Source organism: Camelus bactrianus, chromosome 4, assembly GCF_048773025.1.
Source record: "Camelus bactrianus isolate YW-2024 breed Bactrian camel chromosome 4, ASM4877302v1, whole genome shotgun sequence".
Taxonomy (NCBI): domain Eukaryota; kingdom Metazoa; phylum Chordata; class Mammalia; order Artiodactyla; family Camelidae; genus Camelus; species Camelus bactrianus.
Genome location: NC_133542.1, coordinates 33,980,410 through 34,000,546, shown reverse-complemented (window position 1 = coordinate 34,000,546; position 20,137 = coordinate 33,980,410). Strand labels below are relative to the sequence as shown.

At 40.1% G+C, this 20,137-nt stretch overlaps 1 protein-coding gene across 3 annotated transcripts in view; it reads left to right on the top strand.

Moving 5' to 3' along the window:
- DOCK8 (dedicator of cytokinesis 8) overlaps positions 1-20,137 on the top strand; it is a 223,889-nt gene that overhangs the window by 14,968 nt on the left and 188,784 nt on the right. The window contains exons 5-6 of one of the 3 annotated variants that reach the window (XM_010967902.3): positions 1,885-2,002; positions 5,510-5,669. Coding sequence is in view for 1 of the 3 variants with exons in the window: in XM_074361655.1 (XP_074217756.1) it covers positions 8,782-8,834 (53 nt within the window). In the remaining 2 variants the exon portion in view is untranslated. Of the gene's footprint in view, positions 1-1,884; positions 2,003-5,509; positions 5,670-8,354; positions 8,835-9,779; positions 9,998-20,137 lie in introns of those variants that run through there. The other 2 variants (XM_074361655.1, XM_045504974.2) reach the window with 2 other exon arrangements.

Sequence of the window (20,137 nt, the reverse complement as noted above, 5' to 3'; positions counted from 1 at the left end):
ATGAATCTGGGCTCCTATGTTTGTTCTTAGTTCTCCAGGTAATTCTGATCCTCTCAAAATTTGAGAACTTCTGTCTTAAAAGACATAAATTGTTAGTGGGTGGGAAATAGGTTTGGGGGCATGGCAATCATAGTGCCTGAATCCAACACCCATGTTGTAAGAATTCTAGAGATCACACAGATAAACTGTGCCATAGTATTGTATCTAGTCTGTGGTGCTGCCCAGGCAGTTGTGTGCAAGGATGAGGGGCCTCTGAGTCAGGCAAAAGAACCACCATGCAGCCTGCTCTTCCATCTTCCGAAAGAAGGTGCTTGTCATGGTGTGTGAATTGTTAACGGTAATATATGGGGCATGGGGTGAAGTGAAGTGGAAGACATAGAAGAACATTGAAATGGGAATAAAAGCACTTCAAAAGTTCATAATAACTTTGATCTGGTGCTGACAGGCTTCAGGGGCCAACAAAATTTCTGAAATCCTATAAACTTACCTGTTTCTGTTTTTTTTCCAAATGGCTCAAGGTAGTAGGGGAGATCATAGTCACTTAAAGAAAGATACCCTGCTCTGGTAACATATTACTTAAAAGGGTGGATATAAATCAATAAGAAAAACTCTAAGGCTTTAATAGGCAAATGGGACAAGATATAAATAGACGCAAAAGAAAAACACAACTATGTAATGAAATAACATAGAAAAATATTCAACTCCTTTAACTAATAAATACATAAATAAAATATTTTAAAATTTATTTTTAGCCAAGCAAACTTGCAAAAATTAAAAATAAATGCTTGTATTAGTGAAGGTATAATGGAAAGTTCTCATATACATTGGTGATAAGTTGGCACAAACTAACAAAACCCAAAATTATGTTTGTAATGTTTATTTTTTTAACTTCTTTTTGAAGAATTTTCAAATTTACAGAGCAGACACTTTTGTATCCTCTTCACCTAGATTGACTAATTATTTTGTTAATTTATTGTTATGATTTGAAATTTTAATATTTCTAATATTTTTGTCATTGTCATCATCATTAATGACCATCTGAAATTAAGTTGCTGACATCATACTGTTCTGCCCTTTGCCATAAATACTTCAGCGTGTACCTCCTAAGAATAAGGACATTCTCTTATGTGACCACTGTGCAAGTATCAAATTTAGGAAATGTGGTTTTGCTGCCATGCTATTATCAAATACACAGTCAGGATGCAGACTTTGCCGGTTGCCCCGGTAATTTTATTTACAGTATTCTCTCCCTGATCCACGACCCGCTCCAGGGTCCCTTATTGCCTATACTCACCGTGTTTACTCTCTTCTAATCTGTACGAGTTCCCAGCCTTTCTTTGTCTTTCGTGACACTGACATTTTTTTAAAGACTGGCAGTTGTTTAGTTGACTGTCCCTCAATTTAAGTTTGTCTACTTTTCCCTCATGATTTCATGCAGGCATTTTTGGCAGGAGTTTATAACTTTTGACCTTATAAATTCCACTTCTGGGAATCTGTTATGAGGAAATAATAGTAAACATATAAAAACAGTTTTAATGTTTTATCTTTATGTGGTGATGGATGTTCACTCCCCTTAATGTGGTAATAATTTCATGATGTATGTAAGTCAAATCATTATATTGTATACCTTAAATGTACAGTACTGTATGTCAATTACATTGCAATAAAAGTAGGGAAAAATCCAATTTATATGACTTCAAAGCAACACAAATGCCAGATAATGATGGAATCACAATCACACTCTCTGAGAGCGTACTCTATGACCAGCAGTATGCGCTGTGCTTTGTGGGCATTATCCTACTTACACTGAAATGAAATGAGAGTGGCAGCCTTAGTGCCTACCCAATAACTACTCTCCCCTGTGTCCCTCTTTTGTTTTGGCAGCTCAGGAGAATAAATTAGAGTACTTCTAAGCCAAACATGATCACCTACTTCTGTCTCTGGATACTATTTCCCCACTTCCCTTGTAGCCAAGGAGCACCAACTGACCCATCTCTAGCTGGTGAGTACTAAAGGCAGGTTTCCTGGAGGACTTCTGAGAAAGTCAGAACTTCACATGGTGAAAGCCTTGGCCCCCTTTTTTCTTCCTTCTTGGGATGCTGGTGTGTGCTGTGGCCGATCGGAGTCATGGGAGCCAGCCAACTTGTAGCCGTGAGGTCACTGAGAGGGACAACCAACATGACAAGGCCGGTGTGCAGAGGATGGCAGAATGGAGGAATGGAGAGAACCTGGCTGCTTGACTGCATTGCTGAGTTGCTGACCTAGGTCTAGAGCTCCTTCCTCGGTTTATTTGGGTAATAAACTTAGAGATTAAACTACTTTCATTTAGACTTTTAGTTATTTGCTTCTGTAGACATTTTGGCTAATGATAATAACAGGAATAATTATATGTCACTTACTAGAAGAGTTTTATGTTACTTAATCTCTATAACAATCCTGGGAAGAGGTGCCACTATTAACCACATTTTACATGTGAAGAATGTCAACTGTAGACTAAAATAAAAGCCCACCACTAAGTCACCCCAAGGTAGATCAGAACTCAACTTTTCCCTCTGCAGGGACAGCAGAAACTAAGGGAAGGAGAGAGTACAACATTTAGTGGATGCCTGGGAAACTGCCCAAACAGAAAAATAAACCAAGGAATGGATCGTTGATTCTTTAGGGAGAAGATGGTAGACTGATAGAAAGTGGGTAAAGAGGCAGGGATGATACTTATGTGGGGGTACTCCAGTGAGGAGCAGAAGTAACCAAATCAGAGGACCAGCACCTGGCTTTCTCTCCTCAACAAATCCTCCCTCTCTCTATGCGATATGACTTTGGGAAAATTGCCTAAGTCCTCCTGTAAAGAACTGTTTATTTCTTCATTAATGTCTTGTGTGGGTATGCTCAGGTTGAGGAAGACAGGGATGGCAGTGCCAGATGTGGGAGACATAATCCTTACCACCCTGTGCCCATACTCTACTAGACAGTCCTTATTGTGGATTGTCAGGTGGCAAGAGATAACCTCCAAGAGACAATGACCTACATACAGAAAAAGCAGTCACTGTTTGGTGGTTTTCATAGCCTTTGGGATGAAGTCTGAATTCTTTAACAAGGTCCTCACATTCAGGTCCTGCCTACCTTCAGAGCTTCATTTCTCACCACTCCACTCTGCATCCCTGGGCTCCATAGTTTTCATCCCTGGCATGCACAGTGGTGTCTCCTGGATCCCTGCCTTTGCATGTAGTGCTCCTTCTGCCTAGAATAGCCTGAATGCACTTTTCTCCATCGAGTGAATGTTTACTTGTCATTTAAGACTAGTTCCCATGTCACAGGGTCAGCAAAGTCATTCTTCCTCAGCGTCAATTTCTCTGACAACACCCTGTCCACAAGAATAAATCATTTCCTGTCTATGCTTCCTCACTCTCACAGTTTTGTGCAGCAAAAATTTCTGTATTGTCCCGTAGAACTCAAGCCTCTTCTTTCCTTGGTAACAGGTATCTTGTTCCTAGACCATGAGTTCTGGGAAGTCAGGGAACAAGTATTATTAATCCTTTTGCCCCTAATAGCGTTTAGTTCAGAATCTGACATATGGGAACCACTTGGAAAATGTTTGGGGGATTAATGGAAGGCACACAAATAATAATGAGGGAATTCATTCATTCATGAATTAATCCAAGGTCCTTTAATTACAAAACGTGCTATGGTATGAATATTCCTATTGAATATGAAACAGCATTTACCTTAGAAGATAGCCTAACTCCTACATTTAAAATGCTAATATACATAGTAAGATAAATATATAACAGATATATATATACACACACATATGTATAATATTTATGTATACAGTAGTTCTCCCTTATCCAAAGGGGATATGTTCCAAAATCCCCAGTGGATGCCTGAAACTGTAAGATAGTATTGAACCCTGTATATACTATATATTTTCCTAAGTACACATATTTGTGATACAGTTTAATTTATAAGTTAGGCTCAATATGAGATTAACAATGACTAATAATAAAGTAGAACAATCATACAATATATTGTAATAAGTTATGTGAGTGCTAACGCTCTCAAAATACCTTAGTGCACAAATTTAACGCCTTCCATATTTATAAGCACTTATCATGTACTGTGGCTGTTACTTTTGCAGTTTGAAGTATGATAGCAAAACCAGTATGAATTTCTTTTTCCTTCTTCACAATTTCAAGGATAGAAGATTCATTCTTAAGATTCATAGATCTTAGCAATCTCAGCATATGATGTTTTTTCTTTCCTTATTAATTTGAGAACTGTCACCTTTTCACTTGAAGCACTTTACGGCTTCTCTTGGCATATCTGGATTGCCAGATCACTACTCTTGTGCTTTGTGGTAAAAAAAGTAAAAAGGGCTACTTGAACACAAGCACTGTGATACCGCATATGATAACCAAGACGGCAAGTAAGTGACTGTGGAGCAGATATGCTGGACAAAGGGATGATTCACGTCTGGGCTGGGAAGGAGCAGGACAGCAGGAGATTTCATCATGCTACTCAGAACAGTGTGCAATTTAAAACTTATGAATTGTTTATTTCTGGAACTTTCCATTTCATTTTCAGACCATGGTTGACCAAGGGTAACTGAAACCATGGAAAGTGAAACTGGATAAGGGGCACTAATGTATATATATTAAGGGAAAGTTTCTTAATTTTTATTCTCCATAGCACTTGTCACTATCTAATATATTTCATATTTACGGATTTCTTGTGACAACATGAGAAACGAAGTGGAGAAAATTAGAAACTCCAAATTCTAATATCTGAGCTATGGCTGGCTTTAAATACTAGCACAGAAATCTTTCTGTTTCGGTCCTCAATTATAAGACTATAGAAAGACATTTACTTGCTAGTAATAATCCACGTGTTAGTTTGATTTCTCAACCTAAGAAATAAATCCAAAACAGGACTGGAAGATATTATAAAATGGCACAGCTGAAAAACTCAAGCAGTAAAAAAGGCTTTTATTTCCTTTTGAAAGAAATGTGAACTTGGCCACTTTCATTCAAGTTCACTTCAACGAGTATGTATTGAGTGTCGCCCTCTGTTCAATACTGGATCAGCTCTTCATTCATTTATGCAACATGAACTCATTGAACACTGACTTTGTACCAGGCATTATTCTAGGTAATAGAGATAGAGTAACAAATAAAACAAAATCCCTGCACTCATGGAACTTATATTCTAGAAGCATGAGGCAATAAACACACAAATAAATAATATATATAGTATGTTAGATAGCAAGAAGTGCTATGGAGAAAAACAAAGGAAGGGTCAGAATTAGGGAAATGGGCATTACAATGTTAAATAAATGGTCATAGAAGGTGGCGTTTGAATGAAATCTGATGGAGGTCTTGAATGTTTTGGGAAATAAGGGAAGAAATGTGCAAATGTCACCCATTTGCATTCCACTAGGCTATGTTTACTGGTAGTGACCTATTTAACTAATTAAAGGGCACAGTCAGACTGAATGAGATACTCTTTTTCGCAGAGGTGAAAGTTGACAACTGGACTCAAACTTTGAAGGATGGGCAGAGTCTGGATGTGATGTTGGTGAGGATGGTAGGAAGAATGACATGAGTAAAGAAGGCCCTCAGGCAAGAAGACCACTGATTTCTCCAGTTGGAGATCTTCCTTGCTTCAACAGAGAGGTAAGGGACAGAGTTATTACATGAAGTGGAAAAGTCACCATAAGCCAGTAGGAGAAGGTCACATTTGGTCCTGGAGGCTATTGGAAGCCACTAAAGTTAATTGAGCAGGGAAGAAACATGATAAAACAAATGTTTTAGTAAAATCAATACAGTAGTAGAGTCAGATTCAGTTGAAATAAGGAGACACTACAAGAAGGAGCCATTTAAAATCTTATTTTTGTTATCCAGACACTAATTTATAAGAGTTGGGCCAGAATGGAAGTAGTGAGAAGAGTGGTGTTTATAAGGAGAGATATTTATAAAGAATACATGACAGGCTTTGGTAGCTGATTAGTTCTAAAGGGTAAAGAAGAGGAAAAAGTTAGAGCTGACACATTATAAAGAGGTGAGCAGATGATGTCATTCGAGTACCAAGGACACTGTGATCCAAACTGAGTGTGACTCGCTCAGGATCACACAGTCACTGAAAACCTGAAGCTAGAACCCAGATTTCCTGTTTTCCCCATCCAGTACATGACTCTAAAGTTTTAAACTGGCAACTGGGAAATAGTGCCCCAACAGGAATGGGTGATTATGGAGGCAAGCTTACAGCTGGGTAGAGGAGATAGAGCATTTCAGTTTCATGATTGTGGAGTTTAAAGATATTCAAGGGAAAATATCTGGGAGATAGGAAAAACTGTAGGACTGGAAATGTCCTGTACAAGTCTGTGATCTTGGGCCAGTCACTTAACCTCTCTGAGCCTCAGTTTCCCCAGTTGCAAAGTGAGGATAATGTTATTACTTAAGGGTTGTTATTAATTAATTAACTATTGATATTTGTAAAGGGCTTAAAACAGGCCCTGGTACAAGGTAAGTGTTACTTGTTTGCTGCAAAAAATGAGATGCAATGTAAGGAAAGAGATTGGTTTTCTGGGGAAGTAAGAAGAAGATTTGGGGCAAACTACAGGAGAATTTGGGATAATTGATGTAATGTCTGTCATAGACGTCAAGGGAGGAATTTTATGAAGGTGAGAAAATCAAATGGCACAAAGATGCAGAGAAGGAGGAAGGCCAAGAGACGTCATAAGGTGTGGAAGGAAGGAAGGAGGCCTTCCAGAGTAGGCTTTGGACAGAGGGGCAATGAGGAGAGAAGTCTTAGAGGGAAATAGGAGGGAGTGAGAAAGGGAAGCAAGGCACTTAGTTATTTTTGAAGTTACCCAGCGATCTGTGATTATACCCAAGAACAGATAAAGTTTAAAAATAGGCACTTGCCACATTAGTAGATCACACATTCATGGTGAATTATTAAAAGGCTGTTAAGGAAATTTTGAGTCCTTTCTCCATCATTTCTAAGCAGGGAATTGACTGGATAGAAGATAATGATACTGGCCTTACTTTCATAGTTAGGTACCAAATGCTATGTTGAATGATTTAAATGCAGCATGGGCTGACATAGATGGGAGATTTTAAGATTCTTCCCATACGCACACACAAAAGAGGTTTCCTTGGTTGCAAATTCTGAAAATTTGAGATGTTCTCATTACACTGTGTGGACATTAGTATATTTTTTCTCTGTATGAGTGTATGTCACAAACATTCAGAAACTGAGAGAAGCCCATCTGAAAGGCTGACAGTACAGAGTGGATTGAAGACTCTAGTGTAAACATTTTTTCTACAAATCATCAATTTGTTCCTATTTAAGAAGTTCTTATTGAACTGTTCTCTTAGTATTTTTTATGTAAATGTTTGCTTAGAAATTCCAGTGTAGTCAACATACCTGGGAGAATTTTGAAGGTCAGAAACTCCACATTTCTAAGAGCTTTCTTTCCTTTGGATCTCATTTCATAGCCTATATACTGTTAGACTTAGACCTTTGTCTTATACTATGCTTAAGGGCATTGATAGATGAAGAGGGCAGGAGAGTTACCTAACCAGTTCTGAAGAGTTACTAAACTACCTGAGACAGCTGAAACCAGAGAAAGAAAGGTCATGGGCAAGAGACAGAATTCAGTTCTCAGGTATTTTAATATTAGGTCATAAGTTAGGTTCCATTGGACCAGCACTATCCAATAGGAATATAATGATCTACATATGTGATTTTAAATTTTATTTAATGTGTCCGTTTTAAAGAGGGAGGAACAAACAAGTGAATTTCACTTTAATAATATTTACCTAATACATCCAAAGTATCATTTTAACATGTGATAAATATAAAAATCATTGACAAGATATTTTGCATTATTTTTTTCTGTACTGTCTTCAAAATCCTGTGTGTATTTTATACACTCAGCACATCTCAATTCAGACTAAGCATAATTTTAAGTGGTTAATAGCCACATGTGGTTAGTGGCTACCATATTGGACAGTAGTGTAGCTTTGAACCAAACATATCTCCGTTTCTTGTTTTTTGGGTAAGTTGACAAACAAACGCATTGCACAGAGAGTGCTCTAGCATAGTAAAACTTAGAGCAAGCCAGTAAACACGGACTTCCACTCTCGTGAGCATTGGAACTTTTCTTACTTCTTTCTTGAGTTTGGGGCTGGACTTAGTACAATTCTCAGTCTGAAACTTTTCTTTTCTTTTTTTTTTAATTTAATCTGCCTTCTCTAGAGCATGGTGTGAACTCTTAATAAGGCCTAGAGCAAAGAATTCCAGGGTTGGTTTCCCGACCTCGCCAATTCTGCGGGGCGGGCGGAAGGCGCGCGTTTCCAGCTCTTGCCCACAGGCCCTGGCAGCCTCTCAGCTTCGGGCAGATGGAGTTTCCGGCGTCGCTCAGTGGTCGCCGGGTCATCCGCCCGCGCTCCTTTCTGCCTGAGGTAAGGGCCTCAGGAACAGCGCGCTGACGGTCAGAGCATCCGGAAGGCAGTTCCGCGGTGGTCCACACCCTCCTCGCGCGCTACTCTCTGCGTGTCAGGCCAGGCGCCGGGTGGCAAGGCTGGCCGCCGCAGCTCTGAGGTTGGGCCCTCCCCCGGGTGATTTCAGCCCCGAAGGTGCAAATGCGGAAGTTTCCAGCGGCGACTGACAGATGAGGCTCGCGCCCCGCTCGGCATGCGCTGCAGCGGCTCTGAGCCGCGCGGGGCCCCAGCTGTGCGCATCCCGCGACCCTAGGGGCCGACGAGCCGCCGGCGCGCGATGGCCACGCTGCCCAACTCAGAACGCCGCGCGTTCGCGCTTAAGATCAACAGGTAAGACGCGCCCCGCAGCGCGGCGCACTCGCGGCCGCACGGCCCCGGCCCGTGGAGCGTGGCGCTGGGGCCGCTCCGGGAGCCTCCGCCGGCCGAGACTATGGGAGTCCCGGGGGCGCGTCCGAGACCCAGGGGTCACCGGGGCCCCAAGGCGGCTGGGGTGGGCCAGCTGAGCGCGGATGGCCTGCACGCTGGGCTCAGCCAGCCCCTCTCCAAGAATCCCAGCCTTCACGGTTGCCCTGAGCCATCAGTGTCCCTTCCCAGATCAACCTCTCCAGTCACCCCAGTGCCGCCTCTCCCGCGCCGCCCTCTGGGTTCTGACAGGTGGCTGGGCTCGGGAGTATGAAGGGCGCAGGGTTAGCAGTGCCGGGCACGCCACGGAGTTTCTTATAAACTGCACCTTTCTTTGAGGATGCTCTGAGAAGGGGCAAAAGAAGTGGTTGAAATGAGAGTTTTTGCTGTGAGGCAGCTGCTTCAAGACTTCTGTTGTCTGAAGAGGGCTCTTTTCCCTCTCGTTTTATTTTTCCAGAAAAAAGTTTGGCTCCTGCTGACATCGCTATTTTTATTCCCTGGTCCAAAGGAGCCATGAAGTGGAAAAAGTGATTTTTTAAATTCTCCCTTTAAACAAACAAAAAAGGAATGGCCCGTGGCTGACATTTTTACATTTCCAGCGCTCCCGGCAAAGAACCAAGAACATGGATCCAACTCACCATCCAATTCATAATCAAAATTGCACAAACTAAATGTAAGCACATTTACTGCTCAAAGTTCTCACCGGAGGTGCTTTAACTGCATTTTTTCCTCCACTGAAAACTGCTGACAAGTGTTTGGAGACATTTTTGTCTTGCCCTGAGAAATCTAGACTGTCTGGTTAAAAGATAATATGAAATTCATCCTGAAGGGGCAGCTTATTATTTTACTGCCCTCACTGCTCTAGGATTTGTTAGTCTTTGAGCTGAGCCTATGAAAGGCTAGTTCCACGGTACATTTTTGTGCTGCTGGAGTGTAAAGAGGTTTGAGCGAACGGGAATTAGAAGCCCGGAATAATACGGCAGTAAGGACTTCCAGAGGACGTATTCAGCTTTATTGGCGATTTTATTTCCACCTGTTGTGTAGCTGTGAGCAAACCATTCCTCTTACCTTATTATTTCTTCATCTTTAAAGTGAGTCTAATTATTATTGTGTACTGTATATGAATGTTGGAGGCCGAAAGTTACTGGTCAAAGGGCATAAAGTGTATCGGGGATTTCCCTATGGGTTTTGTTGTTGTTGTTGTTGTTGTTGTTTTCTGCCTTAGGTTTCCTGCCTGTTGCCATGCAGGAGGGGCAATTCGTTTGGGGGTTGTGGGGAATGAAACTGAAGTTATTGATGGATGTACCACTTGCCACAGCTGCTGCTCTACCGTCTCTGTAAATTTTAGGTCAGGTAGTATGACTCTGACAGAAAGATGTTAGAACTTGGGGTTGGGTGGAGTTAACCTGAGGAGAGCAGTGGGACCTGCACTAATCCCTAAAGGCAATCTTGAAAGCTGCAGAGGGCTTGGTGTAGCCTGGGGGTCAAGAATAAAGGCCCTGGCTGGAATCAGATCTGCTTGCAGATTGGCTCTCTGCTCCAGACTAACTGTGACAGTGGACATGCTATTTAACCTCTCTAAACTTTGGGTTTTTTATATGTCAAGTGGAGCTAGTCATAGTACCTACCTCATATGACTGTTGAGAGGATTAAGTGAAATAATATGTGCAAAATGCATGTAGTGTCTGGCTCAGAATAAATATTAAATAAATGTTAGCTGGCCTCGTCAACATTACCATCAGCTTCATCATTGTCATTATCATCTCCATTGCCACCATCTTTACGATCCTAAGAAAGGAAAGTAGGAAGGAAAGCTAAAGTTGGAGAACTTCCCATACAGAGACCAGTTTGGGCTGGATATGATGATGCCATTAGCAGGTTGCAGCTGCCTTGGGGTGGATGTCCTCCCTTTTATGTCTTCCATCTCTGTGCTGGAAATACTGGACACATTCAGTGGAACAGAATGTGTGATGCAATCTGACCAAGAAGAGCCCCACTCAAGTTAAGTAAAATCTAAAAGATTCCCTAATCCTCAGGCAAAAATCAGGGTTGGATATTCCTGTTTTGAGGGGTTCTATTTTCCCTTTTGAAGCATTTTATATGTTTGGGTAGAAAAGGTATGCTAAGGAACTTGGCAGAAATTATTATTCGAAAGAGTGGATTAATAAGGACATACCTAATATTAACATAATATTAAAATTTACTATTCATTTGTTTGTTTACTATGTCCCAGACACTGTGTTATGTATGTAATGGGGTATATCATTAAGTCATGCAAAAACCCCATGAGATACACCTTAAGTCTCATACAGAAGAGGAAAATGAAGCTTGGAGATATAGCTGCACAAGGCCATGTAATTTGTTCAAGGCTGTGCAAACAGCAGTGGCAGAGCTGGGATTACAAACTGCTCCAAAGACTGTGTTCTTAATTCGACATGTGCTATTTTGATCCATGCTTCCTAAGAATTTCCTTTAAAAGCAAGGAGGGAATTAATTTTTAAAAAAAATATCATTTCAGTAGCAGCAAATTGTTCTGATCCATGTTTAATAAGTAAACAAACTAACAGTATGATGTTTTGCAATTTTGGAGTAGGAAAAGAAAATATTTTCCCTTGCATGCCTATCTACTATTTTTTCTAATAGATTAGCTTACAGAAGTAAGACACTGTTGAAATATGGCCATCAGTACATTCAGCATGGGTTTATTTTTTTTCACCTTTATGCCCCAGTGATACAAAGTATCCGCTACAAGTGTTGGTGGGGTAAAATCATTGTGCTTCCTATTAAAAAAAATTCAAATCTGATGTATTAAAAGTTTTATTTGTAAAGAGCTCAGTTCTGGGCACACCAGCCTTCAGAAAGAGTGAGCTGACTACCTCACGGTAGGAAAAGAATGTTTCCCACTGTTCCCAAATTCTGTGGCTTCCTGCAAGCAGCATTGCCCAGTTCAGGGGCAGGCAAAGCGAAGCTACCGGTATCCATTTCCTCATGATTGCTGTAGCTCTTTCATCCTCTTAATGAAGCCTAAATTTCCAGGTGTTGGAAATCATTGCAGGACTTTTTTGGTTTCCTTTTGAGCACCAAGTGCAATTGTCTGATGTGACTGTATGACTTGTTACAGTTAAACATTTCTCTAGAACCCACAGCTCAGGGAGATATTAGAGAAAAAAATCCACCATTGAATTTTTCTGAGCTGGAAGAGTAAAATTTAATTTCTCATAAATGTTAGGTATTTGTCTTCATTTCAGTTTAATTGTCACTGACTTCCTGTGCACAAAGGAATGACTAGATCAGAGTTAGGCAGTTCATAATAATGTTTGCATTGGGGATTTCAGGCAATGCTGCATTAAATATCATAATACAGTCCTTTTATGAGTGCCAAGTTTTATTAACTACCTCTTTCTCCTACTAGCATATAGGGCTTTCATATATAATAAAAATGAGTATTACTATTCTGAAAACTCATTAAACAAAATTGTAGTATCCTTCAAACACAGAACAGATGTAGATCTAGATTAACTGTTAAAGTAAAGTAAGGATCTTGAGTAAAGAACAGAAGTGCAGAATTCAGAAAAAAACAGTAATGGGTCCAACAGACATTCCGGATTGGAAGGAATAAATAATGATAACTTGTGCTTATATAATGCTTACCCTAAGGCAGGTATGGCTCTAGAGCTCTACATGTCATAACTCATTCACCCCTGGGAGAACGAACAATTACTATCTCCACTTTACAGATGGAGAAACTGAACACAAAGCAGTTATGAAACTGTCCAGAGTCACAGCAGCTAAGGGCAGAGCTGGGATTCACATGCACTCAACCTTGATCCAGAATCCTCTCCTTTAACCACTAAACACCATGCTGCCATCTCAGTTTTGTTTTTAAATAACAATAAGATAAGTAATAGTTTTATAAGTAAAATTTAACTAGTTAGTATGTGCCGAATCTTGTGCTAAGAACTTTACATACCTTCCTTTCATCATTGTAGAAAAGGAAAAAATGTAATGCGTAATAATTGTCATTAAAGTGATTTTATGGAAGATAAAAACAAGATCCAAGAAGACAGATTGCATTCAAGAACAATCCCAATAATTTGAGGCATAAAGAATAGAACAAAATGAAGGTATTGAACTTTTCCCAGGAAGTGTTTGCTAATTTTGTCTGCAAAGATGATGCAGTCTTTTCATGCAAAGGTGTAAAAGGTGTAAAAGGATGCAAAAGTGTAAAAATATATGTAATCATATGTATAAATGTGTGTCTGCAGTGAAACGGTACTATTCTTTAGTGGTGATGGCAGAACAGGGCGTGGGTCCTTTCAGGAATTGCCATTTGTCTGACGTGTTCTAGACCAAAGACCACAAGAAAAAGCTTCAGGCAACTGAACTCAAAATTTTGGTCTTTCACATTCAGAATCACTTTTTTTTTCTTCAGATTCTTGGAAAAGCTCCACTTGAACTTCAGGTATCTAGTTCAATTGAAAGGCCCTTCTGCCAGGGCGAAATTTGCAGTTGGAGTTCTTTGAGCTCTGATAGTTCACATGTACATGCAGAGCTAATGTTTACTTCTGCATGGAAAAGAAAATATAATTACATCATGTGGTTACCTAGGGAGATGGTGAGAGCTCAGGGGACCAGAACTACCATCTCAACTCCCCACACAGAGCTAGTGATGGAATCAGATGATATTAAAAGCACCTCAATTTGCCATCCTCTTTAACAGGCAGGAATGTGACAATACTCAGACTTCTTGCTGGAGAAAGGCTAAGAAAAAAAGGTGTTTAGTTCTTTTCAGTGGTGAACAACCAGGTGCTTATGTTTTGGTCAATAACAAGGATTAAAGCAACAGGAATGTGCTCTCCCTGTTCTTCTTCAAACGCTCAGTCTAATTTACCACCAGTCAGCACCTGCAAAGGTTCTCTAGACTCTAGGAAAATACAACAGTTTACATAGTTATGGTTAAGCATGGTCCCTGTGCTTCTGGAGTTTGCACCTTAGTAGTGCAGTTTGCTATATTGACAGGTTGGAGGTACACAGAATAAAAACAGAATAATATGTCTGAAAGTGTATACACAAAGGCATCTGTATACAGGGGTGTGATGAAATCAAACAAACTGGTAAAGTCGGCCTAAGGTATAAGACCATTATATCATTTTCTACTGTGTTCAGATCAAATGCAAGATTAGAAAAGGAGAAACGGTAATGGCAGAACCAGAGTTTTTCCTGTCTTCTATCCTTTCATCTATGTTCATCATTAAAAGTAGGAAAGTACAACAAGCAAACATTTCTATCACCCATTAAGTCACAGCTGTTAACTTTTGGATGTACATCCTTCCATTTTTACAAAAATGAGATCATATTTCACATACTGTTTATGCTGTACTTTTTACTTTTAAAAATATGAATGACTCTCCATGTTAATCAATGTAAAGCTATATTATAATTTACATAGGCTGTGTAAAATTGTGTTGATTGGATATACAATGATTTATTGCATCAATTCTCTATGATTGGGTCTGAAGACAGACAGTTTCCACTTTTTTATAATAATGGACAGAGCTTGATGGAACAGTCTTATGCACATTTTTACGTGCAAATATTTCCTTAAAATTTCTATGAGTGGAACTGATTACTCAAAGGAGAGAAACCTTTTTCAAGCTTTTGATACACACAGCCAAATTGTTTCCCAGAAAAATGATACCTATTTACACTCCCACCAGTGGTCCTAAGAGCGCTTGTTTCCTCACATTCACACCCGCTGCCTGTTTTTATCATTCTTTTAAATCTTTATTGGAAATCTTGACCTCTTCTCTTAAATATCTTACCTCTTCCTGTTCAGCTTGTCTCCCAGATCCCTGCATGACCTCCAAAGTCATTTGTTAGGGATTAAAATAGTTTTGCATTTCTCCTTTTTCCTTTGCTTTATGTACAACTAAAAGTGGCAGTAACCTTTGTCTTTCTCACTGTCTGTGTCTGTTCGTTAAATAGGTGGATTAATAATAAAGGTAAATTGTTCTAGCAACTTAGTTCTTTTTTGATTCTGGTTTAGACTCTGGTTGGCCACACTTTAATTTGCTTTTATGTTGCTTAATGATCTAAAATTGTACCTGCCCTTCCTTTGCATAAACTCTAGCAATTTTAAATGAAATAATAAATAGAAAAATCAAGATCCCTTTTCCTCACAAAACAAGATACCAGGTGACATAGCTCACTGTATGAGTTTTCCCTTGGATCAGAGTACAGAAAGATGGGGTTCCTTCACACTTTTTTGAGTTCCTCTTCCTCCAGGATTGGCTTTGGGGCTAACACATGTTAGTATTGCTCTGCTCAGAAACCTCAAAAGCCTTCAGGAGATCTATCATTCTCATTGGACAGCGGGTAAGATTCATCATTCTTCCGTAGAAGAGGCCAAATGTAAAAATAGCAGAAGGTTACCTAGTGATATTCAGGCTAAACTGGAACTAGATTGAGGAATGAAGAACTGTAAATAATCCACCCCTTCATCTTCCTCCCATCTCTTGACTTTCGAGCACATGGATAAGTTAGTAGGCTTGTAAATCCTAGGCCGGTTAGTTTGATCATTATTAATTCATTCATTGACTCCAGCTGTTAATGGTCAGTATGTTCTAAGTGCTGTGCTGGGCCCTGGAAATACAAAGATAAGCAAGTCATGGCCCTGCTGGCAAGGAATGAGACATTAACCCACAATATGGACCAGAAAAGGACGGAGCCATCCCTTGCCACCTAGCCCTCCCTCCAGGTATTGTGTATTGCAAGTGGTTATCTTTGGGGACATGCCACTTATTCCAAGGATACTAGCATTATCCAGAACAATTTTGAAAATCCTTTTAGAATTACTTTCACAGAGTGGAGTACATTTATTTTAAAAAAGTAAATCAATGGTATGAAATTTTTTTCCTTTGACAGAGAATCTGCTCTTTTTTTCTTGTTTGAAAAGTTCAAAAATGTAGAAAATACAGATGATAACATAGCAAGTACCTAAGGGCCCACTGACCACCAGAATTAACAAATGTTAACATTTGGTCACTTTTACTTTCGATATTTTTAAATGAAAAAAAGAACATTACAGATAAATTTGAAGTCCCCCTTTGTTCTACTCGCCCATTCTGTTCTCCCCTCTCCTCCTTAAGGGGCCAGCATTATCACCAACATGTGCTTTTATTGTGTGTATGTGTGTGTGTGTGTGCACGTATCTGTAAACAATATGTTACATGGTTTCTGGAATGAGCCAAAGTCTTTAACATTCAAGCAAGCCTGTTAAATTAAGTAATATCAGTTTGAGTTAAAGACAAGAAGTGACTATAAAGTAATGGAGCCACTTTTTTAGTCTCTTCAAGTGGCTCTGAAGGCAGTTGCAAAGAGAACTTCCAAGAGTGATTTCAGGAAAACAGCTCCATCAGGATAAATTGCATGGCACTTCTTGTGTGAAATTATAAAGAACAATAATTATTTAGATGTGTACATTCTGGTAGTGTTTTTCAGTCACTCCTTACATTATAGTCACATTACTCATTTCCTAGAATGGCCAGGAAATTTTTCAAAAAAAATTTTTTTTCTCTATCAGATGAATGAACTTATGATTTGCATTTGACCTGAGATAAATAGTTAGGTCACTAACATGTTTACTTTTACAGAATATGATTTTAAGAGCACAGAATAAAGATTTTGTCTTATTGCCTGGACATATGATTAGGGAAAGAATGAAGATTAGCAAAAGAGGTTGTGGCACTTGCTCAAAAATCTTTATGTGGATATTTTGGCCTTGGTAAAACCGAGTGGTTAGGCTGGATTCTCCCCTGTTTGTTCAGGGAGATGTTGTTCCTCTGCTGTATCTTACCTCGAATTAGACAAGATGGGAAGAATGGACATGAATAGAAATGCTTTTCCCCAAATCTCTGCTCTGCCTTGCTCTGCTCTATGTTGAGTACACAGGGCAGTACTCAGCACAGAGCAGACACCTTTTCTGGTGGAACTGTTTGAGTTCTCTGTACTTAGTTCTCTGCTGGGTACTCTGAACACTCAAGAGAAGTTGGGGTCTCATCAAAAGTTACCCACCTGGGAACCAGGGTGTTAGGGAGGCAGAGGGAAGCTAGTCCTCATGCAGTAATTTCGACTAGAATAACCATGCACTTCCCCTCAGGCTAGTAGAAAAACTTAGGTTCAAAGTCCACTAAAAATGCACTTTATCCTGCTGTTTAACATGAATGTTGTTTCAAGGCAACGGTGTCCGCCTATTCTCTATGGGAACAAAATTGCATTTTCCTGTTAACATTCCAAGTGGTTTGCTTCACCTGCTAATATTTTACTTTTTCTTCCTAAATAACTACCTACTCTCCCAGTAGCCCTTTAGAAGGGGTATCCAATTTGCCAATTGTATTTTGTTTCCTCCCCAGTAATTTCATTCCACTCACAAGAATTTTTTTGATTGCCTATGACTTTCTCAAGGCATTATGAGAGACAGGAAAACAAACCCCCAAACCAACAAATATATGTCCCCAGAACTCAGCAGGAGTGAGCAGATTAACATAGGTGAACACGGGCGATGGTGTTTAATTGTGTGGCCAGGTGAGGGTTAAGGGCAGGAATGGAAGGTTGACATAACTCAGAGGCGAAGGAAGGAGTAGCAGCCCTGGGGGGTGAGGAGGTGAGGCTTCAGCCAGGCCCTGTAGGACGGGGAGGTGATTGACAAGTGAAACTGACATAACAGGAAGGAGAACTGGCAGTGTGCAGAATGGATTGGAAGGGGCTCCTTGAGAGGGATAAGGAGCAGCTGCAGTCATTCCAGTGTGAGGTGATGAGGTCTGGATACGTGGGGTACCGGGAATGGAAAGAAAGGGGACTACATCTACAGACACTTCCAAGGGAATCAGCTGGACTTGAGAAACAACTAAATATTTATTCATTCACTCATTTCATAAATGTGAATTGTCGTCTACTATGTGCCTGGCAGTGTTTGTTCTAAGTGCCGAGGCTCGAGTGGTGAATAAGCGGACAAAGTTCTTGTCCTGAAAGAAGTAATTTTTCAATGGGAAGACAATAAAGAAATAAACCAGGAAATATCAGATAAAATAGGTGCTATGCAGAGAAGTAAAAGGGCCATATCAGGTATGCGGATACTTTGGGTAGAATGGTCAAGTGAGGAGATGACCTCCAGGCCAGGACCAGGCAGGGGAATTAGCACATGCCATGTCCGGGGCAGGAATAAGGCTATTGTGTTGGAAGAAAAGAGGGCCAGTGTGTCTGAGTAGAGTGAATGAGGGGGAGAGTGGTAGAGATGATGAGAAAAGTAGGCAGAGACAAAATCATAAAAAGGCCTTATGAGCCAAGGGAAATGTTTAAATGTTATTCCAAGTGCACTGGGAAGGTTTTGGGAGCAGAGGCATGATGTGATTGGCCTTTGCGTTTAGAAGATCACTCTGGGTCCCCTAGAGAAGCAAAGAGTGGAAGCAAGGTGAGCAGGTTGGAAGTGGTACAGTATCCAGGGAAAGGTGAGAACAGAGAGGGAGAGAAGCAGTCAGCTCTGGGACATATTTTAAAGACTGGGTTGATGGATTAGATGTCGAGGGGAGGACAATGAGAGAAGAAGAGAAATCAAGATGTCTCTGAGGTTGGAGGTATGTGTGGATGTTGATGGTCTTAACAGAAATAAAAAAAGACTGAAGGAGGAACAGGGTTTCAGGCTGAATCAAGAGTTTAACTGGGGACATATTAAGCCTAAGGTATGTATTAGCAATTCAAATGGAATTACCTATTAGGTAGTTTTATTCAGGAACCCCAGGCTTAGGGGAGAGGTCAAAACTGGATATTTAAATGTGCATTGCCCATATAGAGGATATTTTAAAATAATAGGAGGAAGAAAATATTTAAATTATCTTGGTAAGTTTTTTAACAGCCACAAAGCTATAAGAATAGTATGATATCATTTTTTATGGAAGAATAAACATGTATATATCTCCTTATAGAGATTAAATAGATTGATTCATGTGATAGAGAGGAGACCAGAAGCACATGTGTCAACATGTGATAAGTATGTGATAATACCTGGGTATTAGGATTATTGATGACTTTTGTTTTCTCTTGTGTTTGGTGTGTGTGTATATGTATATTTTCCAAATTTTCTTCAAAGAGTGTTTTTGTATTTGGGTAAAGTAAAGTTTATAAAAGAGGTGACACCAAGATTTCCATTCTGAGGAAATTGGATAAAGATAGTGCCAGTGAGAAATTATGAAATATTAGGAATTTGAGTTAGTTTTAGGAGGATGATTTTGTACTTCTCTGGTAATCTTTAAGAGAATGTGGCCAGTTTCACTTTTCCATATATTTGGTCTCCCTCCCTGTCAGAGAATTTTACTTTTCACCTTATTGAAGGTGATGTGGTCACTTTGAGGTGAGCTTTCAGAGCTAACCTGGCCTTTGTTATGTCATCTCTTCCTTTCTATGTAACGGACAATGTTCCATACACAGACTGATCTGTCAACCTGTGTCCTGGAATAAAGACAAGTAGAGCAGAGCCAAGTTGCTCTCTGGAAGTCTTCATTTTTATAAACCACTAAGATTTTTTGGATTATTTGTTATGACAGCAAAACCAAGCCTACCTGGCTAATAGAGATGAGCATAAAATATACAACATTCTTGATGGCAGTTTAAGATGAGAAACTTGGCGATCAAGATGGGAACTATTGATTAGGAAGTCATCAGTAAGGTGGGGATGGGAATGAAGAATGGAAACATTTTCTACGTAGAAAAGCATCGTGGGAAGAAAAGAGGAATGGGCCCAGGGAGTCACTGCCAGTTGGTACAAGAGAAGAGCTACACAGAGAGGAAGAAGAATGTGGCTGAGATGTGGCAGACTGGGGTAGTATTAGAAAATGGAGCTAACAGGACAGTTAAAGAGGTCAGATGCCAAATTATCAGGACAAAGGAAGAGCTGTTGGATTTGCCTTGACTGTGGCCAGTGTGAACCCCTGAAACAGCAGTTTTAGTGGCGCTGTGGGGAAGGAAGTCGGGTTTCGTGGGTTATGAAGGGAGTCAATGCAGAGGAAATGGAGGAAGCTGGCAGAGACCACTCCTTTCAAAAGTCTGGGTGAGGCAGAGAAGTGGGGCAGTGGTGACCAGAGGCTCTAACATGATTTTGACTTTTACACAAACATAACGTGTAATGCGGAACAGAAGATTCTTGAATCTTAGAAAGCATGCTTTTTTTCCCCCATAAA